The sequence below is a fragment of the Tachypleus tridentatus genome, chromosome 8, assembly GCF_004210375.1.
Source record: "Tachypleus tridentatus isolate NWPU-2018 chromosome 8, ASM421037v1, whole genome shotgun sequence".
Taxonomy (NCBI): domain Eukaryota; kingdom Metazoa; phylum Arthropoda; class Merostomata; order Xiphosura; family Limulidae; genus Tachypleus; species Tachypleus tridentatus.
Window position 1 is genome coordinate 67,541,564 of NC_134832.1, and position 14,736 is coordinate 67,556,299.

General features: G+C 30.1%; 1 protein-coding gene across 1 annotated transcript in view; it reads left to right on the forward strand.

The window, feature by feature from the left end:
* LOC143223920 (uncharacterized) overlaps positions 1-14,736 on the forward strand; it is a 164,144-nt gene that overhangs the window by 52,750 nt on the left and 96,658 nt on the right. Inside the window, exons 17-21 of the mRNA XM_076452394.1 lie at positions 7,311-7,384; positions 9,026-9,107; positions 9,792-9,879; positions 10,252-10,474; positions 13,427-13,669. Coding sequence (XP_076308509.1) covers positions 7,311-7,384; positions 9,026-9,107; positions 9,792-9,879; positions 10,252-10,474; positions 13,427-13,669 — 710 coding nt within the window. The remainder of the gene's footprint in view (positions 1-7,310; positions 7,385-9,025; positions 9,108-9,791; positions 9,880-10,251; positions 10,475-13,426; positions 13,670-14,736) is intronic.

Below are 14,736 nucleotides of genomic sequence, written 5' to 3' on the forward strand. Positions count from 1 at the left end.
ATTTTTTCAAAATGTTGATTATTTTAGTGTAAGGTATACTGTTTTCTTAACTATTTAATTGCAGACTACTGATTTTTACTGTTCTTATTTTTTAAATAAGGAGTCTCATACTCTTAGCTTTTAAAACATTATTTTTAATATTTAAGTATTTTGTATTTCTGTGACAAAACATTTTGAAAATAATAAAACCCAAAAACTGCATCTTAGGTCAAATAAAGGGAGATTTTTGAGGCAACAGATGAGGTTGTAGCTTATTTAATGAAAGTATCAATTAACTTGGCTTAATTTAGAAGAATGCACTCTAGAAGAGCAATTTATTATTAATCTTACATTAATAACATCTTTTATTTGAATAAGAGCTATTACAGTGGTTGTAAATTAATTGTTTGCATTAAATTTATCTTTCTTGTCTGTTTAAAGATATAGAAATTAAAAGATGATTTATGAAAAGAACGTTTATTTCATGGGCATTATTTTCTCTCAGATAGCTAATAAATTAAGCTGGTTTCCTTGATTGAATGAACATTTACTAAGAGTTAAAAACCAAGAAATTATTAATGGTAATGCTAAACATGTCATATGTATTATATGTTAGATGTCAGACATTGTTGATGCAAGGAAACTGTCTGTATAGTTGTAAAAAGTTATCTGTGGATATTCTGTAGTGAGTAGATAATTACTGGGATGTGAAAGTACTAGTCTAAGATGCTGTAGTGAATGATATATATTTGTATATACTAGATTATGCAATTGACTGTGAATTTATGTAAACAGACTAGGTGTGGGGATAACTTCTGTATAAAGACATTTGTTGAGTATTACATGAAATAACATTTACAGTTCATAAGGTTGTTCACTTAACAGTTGTATATTACTCATCAATCTTTCTTAAATTCAAATTCTATCTGTATTATTTCATATGGGACTTTCGTCAAATGAATTTTCTGACTATTGCTTCACATTGAATTCAGCTTCAGTCTGAGTAAACAGTGCTACCAATTTGTGTTAGAGTGAGCATTAATAATAAAAGTTACTTAAGTGCCTGCAGTAAGTGAAACTTTGTTTCAGGCAAGTCATTCCAGCCCTTACCTGCCCTTACAAATAAGTGAAAAATGTTTCCTATGTTAGATTCACCTTTTTACTATTGACAGAGACTTGAGCAGTAATTTTAAGGTTAACACAAGCTTAAAACTATTTGATCTTTACAAATACTAGAGGTTTGAAGATTTTGTATATGGAAGAATAGTTATTATAACTTATTATATGTGAATTGAAATAAAAATGTTTTGATGCTGAAATCACTTTTGATAAACAGGAAAAAGAAGAATGAAAGATATAAATGATGCTCTTATAAAAATAAAATGTAAGCAGATGAAAAGAGTTGAACTATTTAAATTAAGAGTTTGAATGAATTTTAACTATTTGGTACACTTTTATTGCAATGAATATACTGAAGAATAATTCACAAAGTCATCAATCAAAATTAGAAAGATAATATCACTTCTCAAATACTGAAGTTCTGTCTCAAGACCATCAAAAACTGAATTCACCTTATTTTTTTTATTTTTGTAGCTCCATGTGACAGACTTAAGGTTATCCTCTATATTCGGAGTAAAACAGGATACAATGCAATTATTCCAAGACACAGCAGTTATTTAAATGGATAGTTTGCAGAAAGTAATATCTGAGGTTGATATTAGCACATTATATCCACTAGATTTAGTCAGTTCTAGACTTAGAATTAAAAAAAAAATGAAGATTTATTTTTGATAGAGGTTAAATATAATTACAAGAGAGTAAAGTAGGTTTTTATAGTTATTTATTTCTCAAGAATTTGGCTTGTGACTTCTACAGTACAAGAAACCATTTATTATAACCATGTTAACCACTCTAATGGAGACTGCATTTAAGTACCCTTTTCTTAAACCAACACAAGTATGTGTTAAGGTTGTATTTTTCATAATGTAAATATCAATTTACTTTGCTTGCATTTATGTCTAACTTGATTAATTTTCCATATGAAATTCAGCAAAATTTTATACTGAGTTACCCAAAAATTAGCATTTGCATTGTTATCTTACATGATTTTCATGTTAGGCAGATTCAAAATGACAGGTATGTTTCCTCTTTTTTATAATAGTTAGCTGTCATATTCAGTAGTTATTCCTTCATGATACGTAGACTGTTTACTTAGACCAAAATAATGGGAAATCACTTTACTAGGCATATGATAGCATTTATTCCATTATAAACGTTTATGTAATTAATTAAGTGCACATGCATGTATAACACTCGTGCTAAAGCAACTATTAATTGTTTCTAGTGAACTAGTTTTTTTTAATTTTACTTAATTGACTTGTAGGCATAGAGGTAATAGAGCTTTGTTGGTAGAATATTAATATATTTCTTTTTAAGAACTTGAGATCCAATGTGTTTGCCAGTTGATTTTGATTGGCCAGGCAGTCATCAGTACTAAAATCAGTGGTAGAGTGTGACTGGAAAACTGAACTGGATTGACAGTGTGCAAATACTGATGTTTTCTATTGATACTGAGAGAGGAACATTGTAATCAAAATTTTTATATGTATAATAATACTTTTTGTTGATTTATATGCACAGCCTTTAATTCTAATACTGGTTTGTTATTTTATTAAACTTGTGTCAGGTTTTATATGGTTAGGACTCTTTACAGTAGGTGTCTTTAACTTGATAAATTTTAACAATAAACGGACAGTATACAATCCATTTGATTTAAGATATGTATTGAAAGCAAATCAAATGTATGTACAAAACATCGTTACACTGTTAATTGTCACAATTCTATCTAGAACTTTAAATAATTGTGCCTGTTTTGCCAAAGTTCACACAGGTAGGTTCATTTACTGTTGAACACCTTTTGACAAGATGATGCATTCACCTCTATCTCTGTTATTACAATACAAGATATGAAACTCACTTCAAATAATTGTCTGTTATGTCTGCACTGATATGCAGTATAACTTCATTTTTTCTTTCACTTTCCCTAACACACTCAACTTGGTAGCCTATACATACACACACACACATATATATATATATATCCTTTTCTTCTTTCTTAATCTGGGCTCTTATTCTCTCTGTTTTCAGTCTTTTTCTCTCTCCTTTTCATTTTTGTTAATTTGTGCTCTTGTTTTTTCTCTATATGTATTTATTTTAGTCTCCTTTAATGCTTTGTCTTTCTTTTTTCATCTGTTTCATCTCTCTCTTTTGTTATCACTTTTCTTTCTCTCTAGGTTTTGTTTTTGTTTAACAAACTCTTTTAGGTCACCATCTTTTAGCCCAAGTTGCTCATCACCATCTGTTTAATTGTCACCATTAGTCAAGATGGTTATATTATGTTATTGTAATCCCTACTCTATTTTATCCACCACTACAGTTGTGTATATAAAGGCTTTCTTCTGTTGTACCTCAAGATCTTCTTTTATTGTCATTTACCACTGTATAATCCTGACTGGCTCACCAAATGTCAGGTTTTAATATATCTGTGAATGGACAGGGCTCTTTACAGTTGGTGTCTATAACTTGTTCACTGTACATTTCAACAATAAATGGACAGCACATAATTCACTTATTTTAAAGTAGTATATTTAAGATATGCTCAATGTACGTACAAAATTTCATTACACTGTTGATTATCATGATTTTATAATGAATGTCCACATAGCATGGTTCAATTATGTTAGATCTCCCTTTGACATGAAAAATTATTCTACTCTATTTGTTATTACAATACAAGCTGCGAATCACACTTTAGAAATGACCTGTTACAGGTAAAATGATACTGATACATAGTCTAATCTTACATTAATTTTCACCAACTTATTTAACTTGGTTACATATTTATATATTACCTGAATGAGGCCTTGAACTCTCAACAAATGACAAGATGTTATAATGCAACTGTATTCACTTAAAGCAATGTGTAAAACTCAGAAGGTTTGAGTAACATAATATCAATTCACAACAACTGAACTATACAACAAATGACTTGTAAACAGTGATGTCGAGAAAACCCACTTGTAGAGAAATGTATATGCAAAAACGACTCGTTTGGGTTGAGAAAATATTTAACATGGAAGAGCGAACAACGTTTCGACCTTCTTTGGTCATCGTCAGGTTCACTGTAACCTGCTATAAATCATCACTTCTAAAAATACTAAATTTAACACTCAAGCTTTATAAGTATCCAAATCATATCTCTCATGTTATGTTTAAATGAAACAGTTATGTACATTTAACAACTTGCTATAAGTGCTCTGATATAGATAAAATGACACAATAATCAACTCAAGTAAACATCAGACAATGTGTTTACTTTTTGTTTACCTTAAGTCTGACTAAACGATATAATTGAATGCTGTATTACATATAATGTACAAAAATATCTTACCAAGACAGAAAATTTAGAAAAGTAAATATTTACATAATTTGATGAATCATACATTAATTACACCAGCACTTAGATGTCATATATTTGCCATTATCTCAATAAATTAACTATGTTGGTAGATGTATAGTTTATAGTCTGCATGAAGATGACCTTGGAAAGAGGCAGGGCAGGACAAGGGTGGCCACTAAGACATGGGGCAAAATTGAAGTGGGCTGGTGAAATGTGGGTCAGTGGGTTGATAACCTGATTATACTGTCTATCCTACTGTACATCCCTCTGTCTCTCTCTCTCTCTCTCTGTGTGTGTGTGCAAATGCAAAACGCAAACTAACGTGGCAGGGGTTTAGTTTAGAGAGAGAGAAATCAGAAGAGTTCTCTCTCCAACTGGGGTGTTCAGGAACGTTGTGGTTCCTCTTCGTCCCCTCACGTGAGAAATTGTTAAAATGTTCATGGGGTTTTTTCTTTTACTTCTTTTTAATGTTTTTAAGGTGGAGTGGGGTATTTATGAGTGAGAGGAAAGACGGGAGAACTGGACAAGAGCAGCATAAGTGAAGTGAGCCAGACCTTGGCCCGAGAATGGAGTACACTGTCGGCTGGCAAATTCCTTTAAAATTTACTATTTACTGTTAACCATGGCTGGATAACCTATAACTAGGTAAACGGCTCTTTTCAGAAAGTGGCTGGGACCTACAGATCCGATGCCAGAGATTTTGCTGTGGGGGGAAACGGGAGTACCCCGAGAAAACCCACTTTCACAGCCTGGGTGCTGAAAAATCTACCCAGACCGTGCCCTGAAGTAGCTGGGAGGAAAGAAAAAATAAATAAATAAAAATAATAAAATAGAAAAAAAAAACACAAAATAATAAAAAAAAAACTGATGAACTGTGACGGTGGTATACTTGGAAACTGTTAGCTGCTGTCTTGTAGATCGAGTGGTATCTTCGTCATGAACTTGTTTTCACACTTGAAGCCCATTGGTGCAAATGAAAAACATGGTCTTTGTAGTGGAACTACTGGCTGTTCTTCAGTGTGTTGTTCTTCGCTGGTTTGTGATGCTTTGTTTCTTCTTGTGATTTTAGTTTGAGTTTTCTGCGTGGAGGTAGCTTGTTTTTCAGTTTGAACTGTCGCATCGATGGATATCTTTGTAGTGGTTTGAGTCTGGCTGGTTGTTAAATTCTGTGGAACTTGGATTGAAGTCTGGCATGATCTGCCCTCTTTCTTTCTTAGGTTGCTGACACATGGCATGTTGGTGGCAGAGGGAATTGACATCTTCTGGGTCGAGTTATCTGTATCTGTCTTCGTGTTTCTTCTGGTTAGTTCTGGACTCGACGGTATTTTTGTAGTTTCTTGTTGGTAGTTGTCCGTTGGTTGTTTCTGATGTTTGGATGCTTTGTTTGACCAATTGTTGAAAGGTCGTCGATGTGGGCGTTCGGCTCTAAAGTTGAATATGTGATAATAACAGCCATCACGTAAAATACAGTCAGCACTGTACTTCGACGTTGTTACTATCTTCATAAAGTACGTGGGCAGGTTAGTCTTTTTAGAGAAAATTCGGTGAACAGCATAAACATTGGCTTGGATTTGAGGTTCTATGTCTTGTTTGATTTCTTCTGGTTCTGTTGATGGGTCGACGCCCCTGAGGAATATTGAGTAAAGACTAACTGGACTTTTAGTAGGGGAACAACTTACATTAAATTCGGTGTTCCATGGTTGGCAAAGATAAATTTGGTCTGCAGTAGTGGCTGGTTGGATGAGGATTCCGCCCCGGCGTAAATTTCAGGTCCTGGACGGTTCAATGGTTGCCCCTGGCTTGGCTCAGGCGATCAACGTGGCGACTTGAAACAGCGTGAGGTTCAACGGTAAGCCATCGACGATTACCGGCGGTACTAACGGCCTGACTGGCAAGGATAAACGTTTCGTTGTAAATAGCATGTTGGCAGAGATATTAGCATGTCTGACTTGCTCAGTGACTAGCTCTGTGTGTGTGTGTGTTTATGTGTGTATATATATATATATATATTCATATATATTATCTTGATTTCTGAGTATTTGTCTGGGTAGTTTTAGTCTCCCAATCTGCTCCTGGCAAGAAGAATCAGAATGGATAGTTGAATAAAGAATTATATAAAGTAAAATGTTATTTTTGGCATGCACAGGTAAAAACCAAATTAGTACAACCTGAGAAGGATATTTGTTAATGGCCTAGGATTTAGTTGATTTATGATTTTATAGTCAGCTAGTAGGTCTTTGATAACTCCAGTTTACTGACTAAACAATAATTTGTTTCAAAACTAATACACAGTTAAATAATAAGTAATATAATTTTATATTAAACATAAAAGTACTTGAATTCTTGGACACATTATTTCAATATTTTTATTTATAATTTGAATTTTGTTGTTCATGTTTCAAAATAACGTTAACTATTAACTCACACAAGTGGAGTGTAAGCACAATATGTTTGAATATTGCTAGCTAGTTTTATTTTTATTTTGAGTCCCATTTCAAATTTTAACTTCCTTAGTGTGGAACATAATGCCTTTAATTTGATTTGGATAAACTAATAAAGTACTTTCTGTTCTCTTAAAATGTTACAGCATTTCAATATTGTTAGGTAAAAATAACTGTATAAAACTAACCATCAACTAACTAACAGCACTGACAAAAGGGGTAGAAAAATATAATTCATATTGATCAAAATAACATTTGCTACTGATATAAAGGTACTTAAGTCATTTCGTAGAAGTATTGTAATATTAAATGGTACTTGCAACTGAATCTGAGACCAAAAATAAAAGTAAATTGTATTTTTTATGAATGAAGGGAAATATATGATACACTGAAAAGGTATCAAAGTTAACCAAAACTCTTAAACTTTGCAGCTTCAACAAGTGAGGATGTGCTGACAACATCTCATCAATCTTCTTTCTATGGTGACTCCCTTGTGGCCTTTGATGTATGTAACTTTTATTTTTCTGTACATACTAATTAAACACTTTAATGGCACAGCAATATGTCTGTGGACTTGCAACACTAGAAACTGGGTTTTGATACCTGTAGTAGGCAGAGTATAGAAAGGCCTATGTGTATCTTTGTGCTTAACTTCAAACAAACATACTAATTAAGTGTAACTTATAAAATGTGCCTCTTGCTTAAATAATCAATTTTCCAGTTTGATAAAACATTTTCAAGATTAACAATTATTCAGTTTTGTACCTTGTAAATTTTACTTGAAAGCTTAAAATTATTTTTTTTAAATATTATAATTTTTGCTTACAGAAGTACATATGGTAGTATAACATTTAACTGTGAAGGGCATAAAATATACTGAATTTAAAAGCAAATTTTCGTGTTGATAGTTTTCTTTGTTTTTTGTATATGCTTGACAATTGAAAGCTTAATTCTTTGTGATCTTTTTATTAAGATTTTTTATTCTTATAAATAAATCCCCTTGTGGGACAGTGGTAAGTTTGTAGACTAACAGTGCTAAAATGTGATGTATGATTCCCCATGGTGGACACAACAGATAGTCTAAAGTAGCTTTGCTCTGAAACAAACAACAACAATTTACAAATAGTATGATGGGTTTACTGTGTTGAGGACTTCAATTTATTTAGTTCTACTTCAAGTATTCAAGTTTTATATATATATAATTGCTTTTGGAAACTTTATTTTCTATAAAAGAAGCAAAAGCCTCAGAATAATGTAGGTCATTGTTTGGTTTATATAATTTTATTCCAGATATGAATAAAAGTAAGTTATGTGTATACACACAAACACTGTAGATGAAATTACTGCATCTTAAATGTACAAAGTGAGTTTGACAGGTTTATGTCCATAACTTTAATGATCTTCCAATCAAATGAAGGGGGTTAAATTGAAATTGTGAGTAAATTGCATGGTAATATGCAGATAAAGTCTTTTAAGTAACGTTTTTGGAACTTTGCCACATAAACGTGTTATGCACTTTAGGACTGTGGGTGCACTGTAAGATTGATTATCAAATCCCAGTGTTTGGTCAGACCAGAGTAGTTAAAGCATTTGAAGTTAATGTTCTGTAATCTGTTAGTTCAATGTTAAGTATGTATAGCCCTTTTTGTACTTTTATGTAAAAATTCTGAAACAAGGCTATTCAGCCTTCAGTGAGTTGTGAAAACTGTAAAAAAATGTATTTTTTTAAAACTTCAAAACAGTTTTCATGAAGCTGAGTGTTAGTATTAAACCCCATATTGTGGCATTTAAGAACTTCAGTCTCAACTATTTGGCATCAAATTAGGGCATAGGAATAAAGATTCTTGTTGACAAGATAAAAACATACTTCACTGTGACACTTGTTAAATAAACCACTATTTTAAACAACTTTTGAAACGAAAATGTTACATAGATTTATTTTTAATAAGGTATTTTGTTTGGTTATTTCTAAATTTTTGTTACAGGTAATTGAAGTTAAAAATTTACTGCACTGAATTAAGGTGCTAACAGTGCCAGAGATATTGATAATTTTTGGAACTTTAATATATTTTTTTTCTGTTTCAAAAATGTATGCAGAATTGATTATTATGATACATATGTCAGTTATTATTTATTCATATTGAAGGATGCTGGTTTGTTGGTAATGGCAGATCTAACTTTGAAAACTAGACCCTGTACTGGTTCTGATAAACTTTCATATCTCATAGGTATGTAAAAGATTATTGAAACCTAAACATATTTTAGATTTAAATATAAAATAATAATAAGTAAATACACACTACTGTGCAGAGTAATTTACAATACAGTTTTTCTCTACACTAACAGAACAATACTAAAAACAAATGAAAACTAGTTTTGAAATGATCTATCCTGTTCATTTCTGAACTGAAGAAGTTAGATGAAATGTTGAAAATAGTTTACACTTAAATTTGATATCATTCTATTAGTGTGTATTTAAACTTTATATAAAATGACATATGCTACATTAACTTTATCATGACCATGTATGGAAATGAAATGCAACAGAACAAAACAGATTGGTATATTATATCTATAGATATATTTTTTATTGAAGATTGTATAAAGCTCATTATTTTCTGTCTCCATAAGCTAATTAAATCTGTAATATATGGAGATGTATCTCTGGTCACTAAAATCCTTTTTTAGTTAATTATGTTAACAAAGTATTTTCAAAGTTTTAAAATATTTTTTACTATTATTTACTATTATTAAATTAATAAATTTTAACTAATTTTTTATTATATATTTATATTTCTTAGGAATAGTACATTAAAAGTGGCATTAATAATTTCTAGGCATTATGGACAACTTTTGATCATGTATAAATTTTACTTCGTTTACTCACTGTTATAAAAATTGAACCATTGCAGGTAAAAGAAATTATGGACATAAGTCATCTATGGAAAACCCAAATAAACATTTTTTCAAAACTCTTTTGTGGGATTTGGTACAAGTAAAGTAAGTATACAGCTAAAATGTTTTTGAATCATCAGTTATAAAAAAATAATTTAAAGGAAATTCATTTCTTTTCAATTTAGGATTTTCTAAAGTAAAGTCAGTGAATTATAACAAAGTGAATGTATCAAGTTATTAAATCATTAATTTGTTATTTTTCATTCTTTACATCTTTATCTTCTTATAATTGTGTTAAGGCCATATTTGTGCATCTAAGAGCATGCCGGTTGTAAAGCTTCTCAGGATCAGTTAACAGAATTGTTGACTATAAAACAATTCTGAATGTATTTATATATGCTTATCATACATAAAATGTCATTCTTAGAGAAACTAGATCTATTGTGGTATTGGTTCTAAAAATTTCATCCTGCATAGTTGGAAAACTGAAATTCAACACAATGTTCCTAAAGAAACAACTAAGTGGAGTGCAAATGCTGTTTGTTTGAGTGATATCTCTGGCATTGGAATTAGTGAATTAGTGGATGCTGAAGTTCACAAACCATTTTATCTGGGACTTGCCACTCCATACTCCATAGTTAGTGGTGAAAGTGCTGAGCTGAAGTCCTTGGTATACAATTACTTACCAGAATGCCTTCCTGTAAGTTGTAATTTTATTTATTAAATTTTATTGTAGCTGTATGTTTTCCAGTTTCCTTTTATTAATAACCAGGTAATGAATATTTTGATAGAGCATACAAGACAGAAGAGGCAAATACTTTGAAATAAATTTTATTATTAGTGTAATTTAATTCTACTTGAGAATAAAGAAATCAAATGTGAGTTTATCATCTCAGAATTTGTAGTATGTACTGAAAGGATTTATACATTTTAGTAATAAAGTTAGAAAAATACAACCTATTTTAAAAGATATTTCACCTTTACATCTTCTTCAGAGTTAGTACGTAAAACTGCTTGATATTACAGTATGTGTTAAATTGTAAATCTGTTTATGATGTTATATTTCCCAAATCTGTCATATCGTGACTCTAACAATGTATAAAATATTATTATTGTTTTATTGTTGTTCTAATATTATAGTGTAGTTATGATGCTGACATATATAGCTGTACTAACATTATGATATGTATATTATTTGTCTAAAATATAAAAGTATAGAGAATTACAAAATGTATTTTGATTAATACAAGACCAGTAGGTGGAAAATAGAAGCTGTTAAGAATAAAAATTTAAAGTTGAGAAGATAAAAAGTTTACTAACTGTCTTAAACAAGTATAAGACTGTGTGATATACAACATTATGCAAATGTTAAAACTAAAAGTAATAATGTTAGCTGTACTTATATGACATGATATAAAAGTTTATCTATTTATTAGGGGTTTTTTTTGTTTTGTTTTGTCATCTCAGTTTCATATCTTAAATTATGCCCTCTATATTATAACTCTACACACTAATTATTTTAATAACCAGTATTTTGGAATGGAATCACTATTACATATTTGAATTAAAAATGCCTGTTCTGAAAAACCTAATTTACTCTTCATAATAATTGTTGTATAAAAATAATTAGGAATTATTTTACTGGAAAAACGTTTGGAATATTAACTTTTAATATACTGTTTTGTAGCCTTTTAACTAATAACAAAAAAGCTTAATTATACCCTCTGTTAGCAAGTGCTAATATGTTTATTTTTGAGCTTTTGAATAATTAAATTGACACATTTGGTTTGCATGAATGCATAATTACTCCTAGATCCAGTTTAAAATTGTTCTGAAGAATTTACTCAAACTAAACATTTAAAATACTTACCTGTTTTCATACCATCTTAATTTTTTAATACTTAGTTCTTTTAATAATAATTTATAATGCCTATTTTTTAAATGACAGGAATAAATTTCATTCTTCTACTTAAATGACCCATGTATAAATACTTTTTTTATGTACAATGTTACTGATTCTTCTTCATTAATGGAAATTATTTGAATTGCTTGGAACTGTCAGGATAAACTCATTCAGAAAAATTAAATTACTGAAGAAACTATTAGAGCTTTTGAAAATTAACATTTTGTTGAATGTAAAATGTAATTTAGATTAATTTCTAGCTTCTTCTGATAGTGAGATTGTTCTTAGAAAATATTGTTTTATAACATAACATTTTGGGACAACACAGAACCTATTGATCCATCTCAGCTGTTCTGTCTAAATTAACATAAAACACACATAAAGCCCTTATCATTGATATAATTATCAAGCTTTTTGTTAAATTAATTTAAATTTACTCTCTCTACAACATCTGAAGGCAACCCATTCCAAAGTTTAATCATGCTGTTAGAAAAATAAAACTGTCTTAACTGAAGATGACTCCTACCCTACCAAAATTTATACACGTGTCCTCTAGTCCTACTATTCTCATTGTTTAATATGAAAAGATATGGTCTTTTACAGTCTTATACACCTTAATCAAATTCCTCCAAACTTTTTTTTTTTCAAGAGAAAACAGTTTGAGAGATTTCAGCCTTTCCTCGTATGACAACCCCTCCATCCAAGACACCATTTTAGTGACCCTTCTCTGAACCCTATCTAACAATTAAGTGTCTTTCCTAATGCAAAGAGTTAAAGATTAAACACAATATTCCAAAGTTGACTTAATCAGTAATTTGTACAATGAAATTAAAACCTGTTTTGATTTGTATTCAGTATTTCTATATATAAGACTTAAAATCCTATTTGCTCTTCCCCTAGCAACAGCACACTGCTTGGATGGATTTAGAGACTGATTTACTATTACACCAAGATTCCTTTTCTTCATAACTGTTAAGGTTAATTCCATCCAAATTTAATTATAATTTAAATTATGATAACCCACATACAATATCCTACATTTATTATAATTAAAAGTTATCTGTCATTTATTTGCTCAACTCATTAAATGATCTAAATCCTTTTTTAAAGAAGCAGCATCTTCTTCGTGACCAGTAACACCTAAGATTTTAATATCATCTGCAGATTTGAGAAATTTATTGACTCTTTCTTCATTTGTGTTATTGATGTAAATAAAAAAGAGCAAAGATCTTAAGACTGAGCCTTCACTTACTGTGCTTGTGATATTAATCCAATTTGACTGAACTGTATTTATAACAATCCTCTGCTTTCTTCTGTCCTGCCTCTCTTCTATTCAGTTTGCTAATTTATCCCTCATGCCTATAGAGACAATTTTTTTTACAAGCCTTTTCTGAAAATCCAGATATGCCAAATATTCATCCTTACCCTCATCTACATGAGCAATAACCTTTTCAAAAAATGTCAAAAGATTTGTAAGGTTAGATTTTCCCTTAGTGAAATCATGTTGACTATTCAATAAAATTCTAAACTTTTTTAAATTACTTTGCAAAGCATTCTTTAAGAGACTTTTCAAGGCTTTTTCCAAAACTGGTATCAGACTTACATACTTATAGCTGTCATTGTAACTCAATCCCATTTAGCTAAGCTCCTCCACAATACAAAACTAAACAAGCTATAACATTATAGTTTTATCAGACATACATATCTAGTGTAGTATTTCTGATGTTACAATTTTCTTGTTTAATTTAGTTAACACTGACATTGACAATAGAAGACTCTAAGCTGTTGAAGGTACAAGATAAAACTACACAGTCTATTTGTGTTTGTGGTAATGAAAGTATGACAGTTAATTTCAAAGTCAAAGGCCAAACCTTAGGAAAAGCTACTATATCCGTGAAAGCATCGTCTAACACAGATAAAAGTCAGTGTGACAAAACACCAGTGTCTGGTAAACAGTTTGAAGACGTAGTTTCAAGAAATGTTGAAATTGAAGTATGTATGAGATTTTAAGTAATAATTATGATTTATCAGCATTTTTTGTATTGTACATGTATTATTTTGAACAATATCTTTAAATTGCTATAAATAAAGGTGTAGAGTTATTATTTACCAAGAGATTCCCATAATGGTTTTTACATGCGAATTATGCATTTTCAGCTATTGTTCTTAGTGTATTATTGTTGTTATTATATTTCTCATAATAATTTGTAACTTAGGCAATAAAAAATAGGAAGATTTGATAACTCTATAGACTATGCTTTTTTCAGCATTGAAGTTTGACGATTTTAAACATTTTAGGTAAAGAAACTCAGAAACACCTGATCATCTAGAAGTTTTTATTTTGTGGTTTTGTTATAAGCAGCTATGAGTCTGGATTATAAATTCAGCATGGCATTTGAAAAGCTGTTCTTAACAATAAACCTCATGCTGTCATCATTTCCTTCTGTCATGTAACAGTTGTACGTGGATATAATACGTGCAATGATTTAGACAATAATGCAATAATGTTGTTTGAATTACTTCATGAGTAAAGGGAAACAAGTTTGGTTATTTACTAACCTTACAAAGACAGAGGACATAGAAAATTCAAAGTAAATAATGTTTTTTTGTACATTTCACACAGTGTAGGTATTATTACATCAAATGCTGGCAAACACTTGATATAATTATACATATTTGTTTTATGTCAGTGCACCATGAATGCTATTTAAATTTCCACTAAATAATCCATCAGCCTTTTAATAGTCTAATAAATACATCACAAAAAGTATCTTTTTTAAACATGAAGTAAAAGAAAAACAACATAGAGAATTCTTACTGATAAAGACAAAGTTATATAGGTTTCCTCATATTTTTCAAGTTGTTTGCTTAATTAAATATAACTTTTATTTATAACTACTAATTAAATTTGAACTATATTGCATTTTATAATCACATGGAAAATTTCTTCCCAACAAAATCTAAAGTACTAAAGCAAAATATTTTCAACATACTACAAAGACATGATATTGATTTTAATTTAATTTCAAATTCAAGTAAATATCTTATTGACTAATATT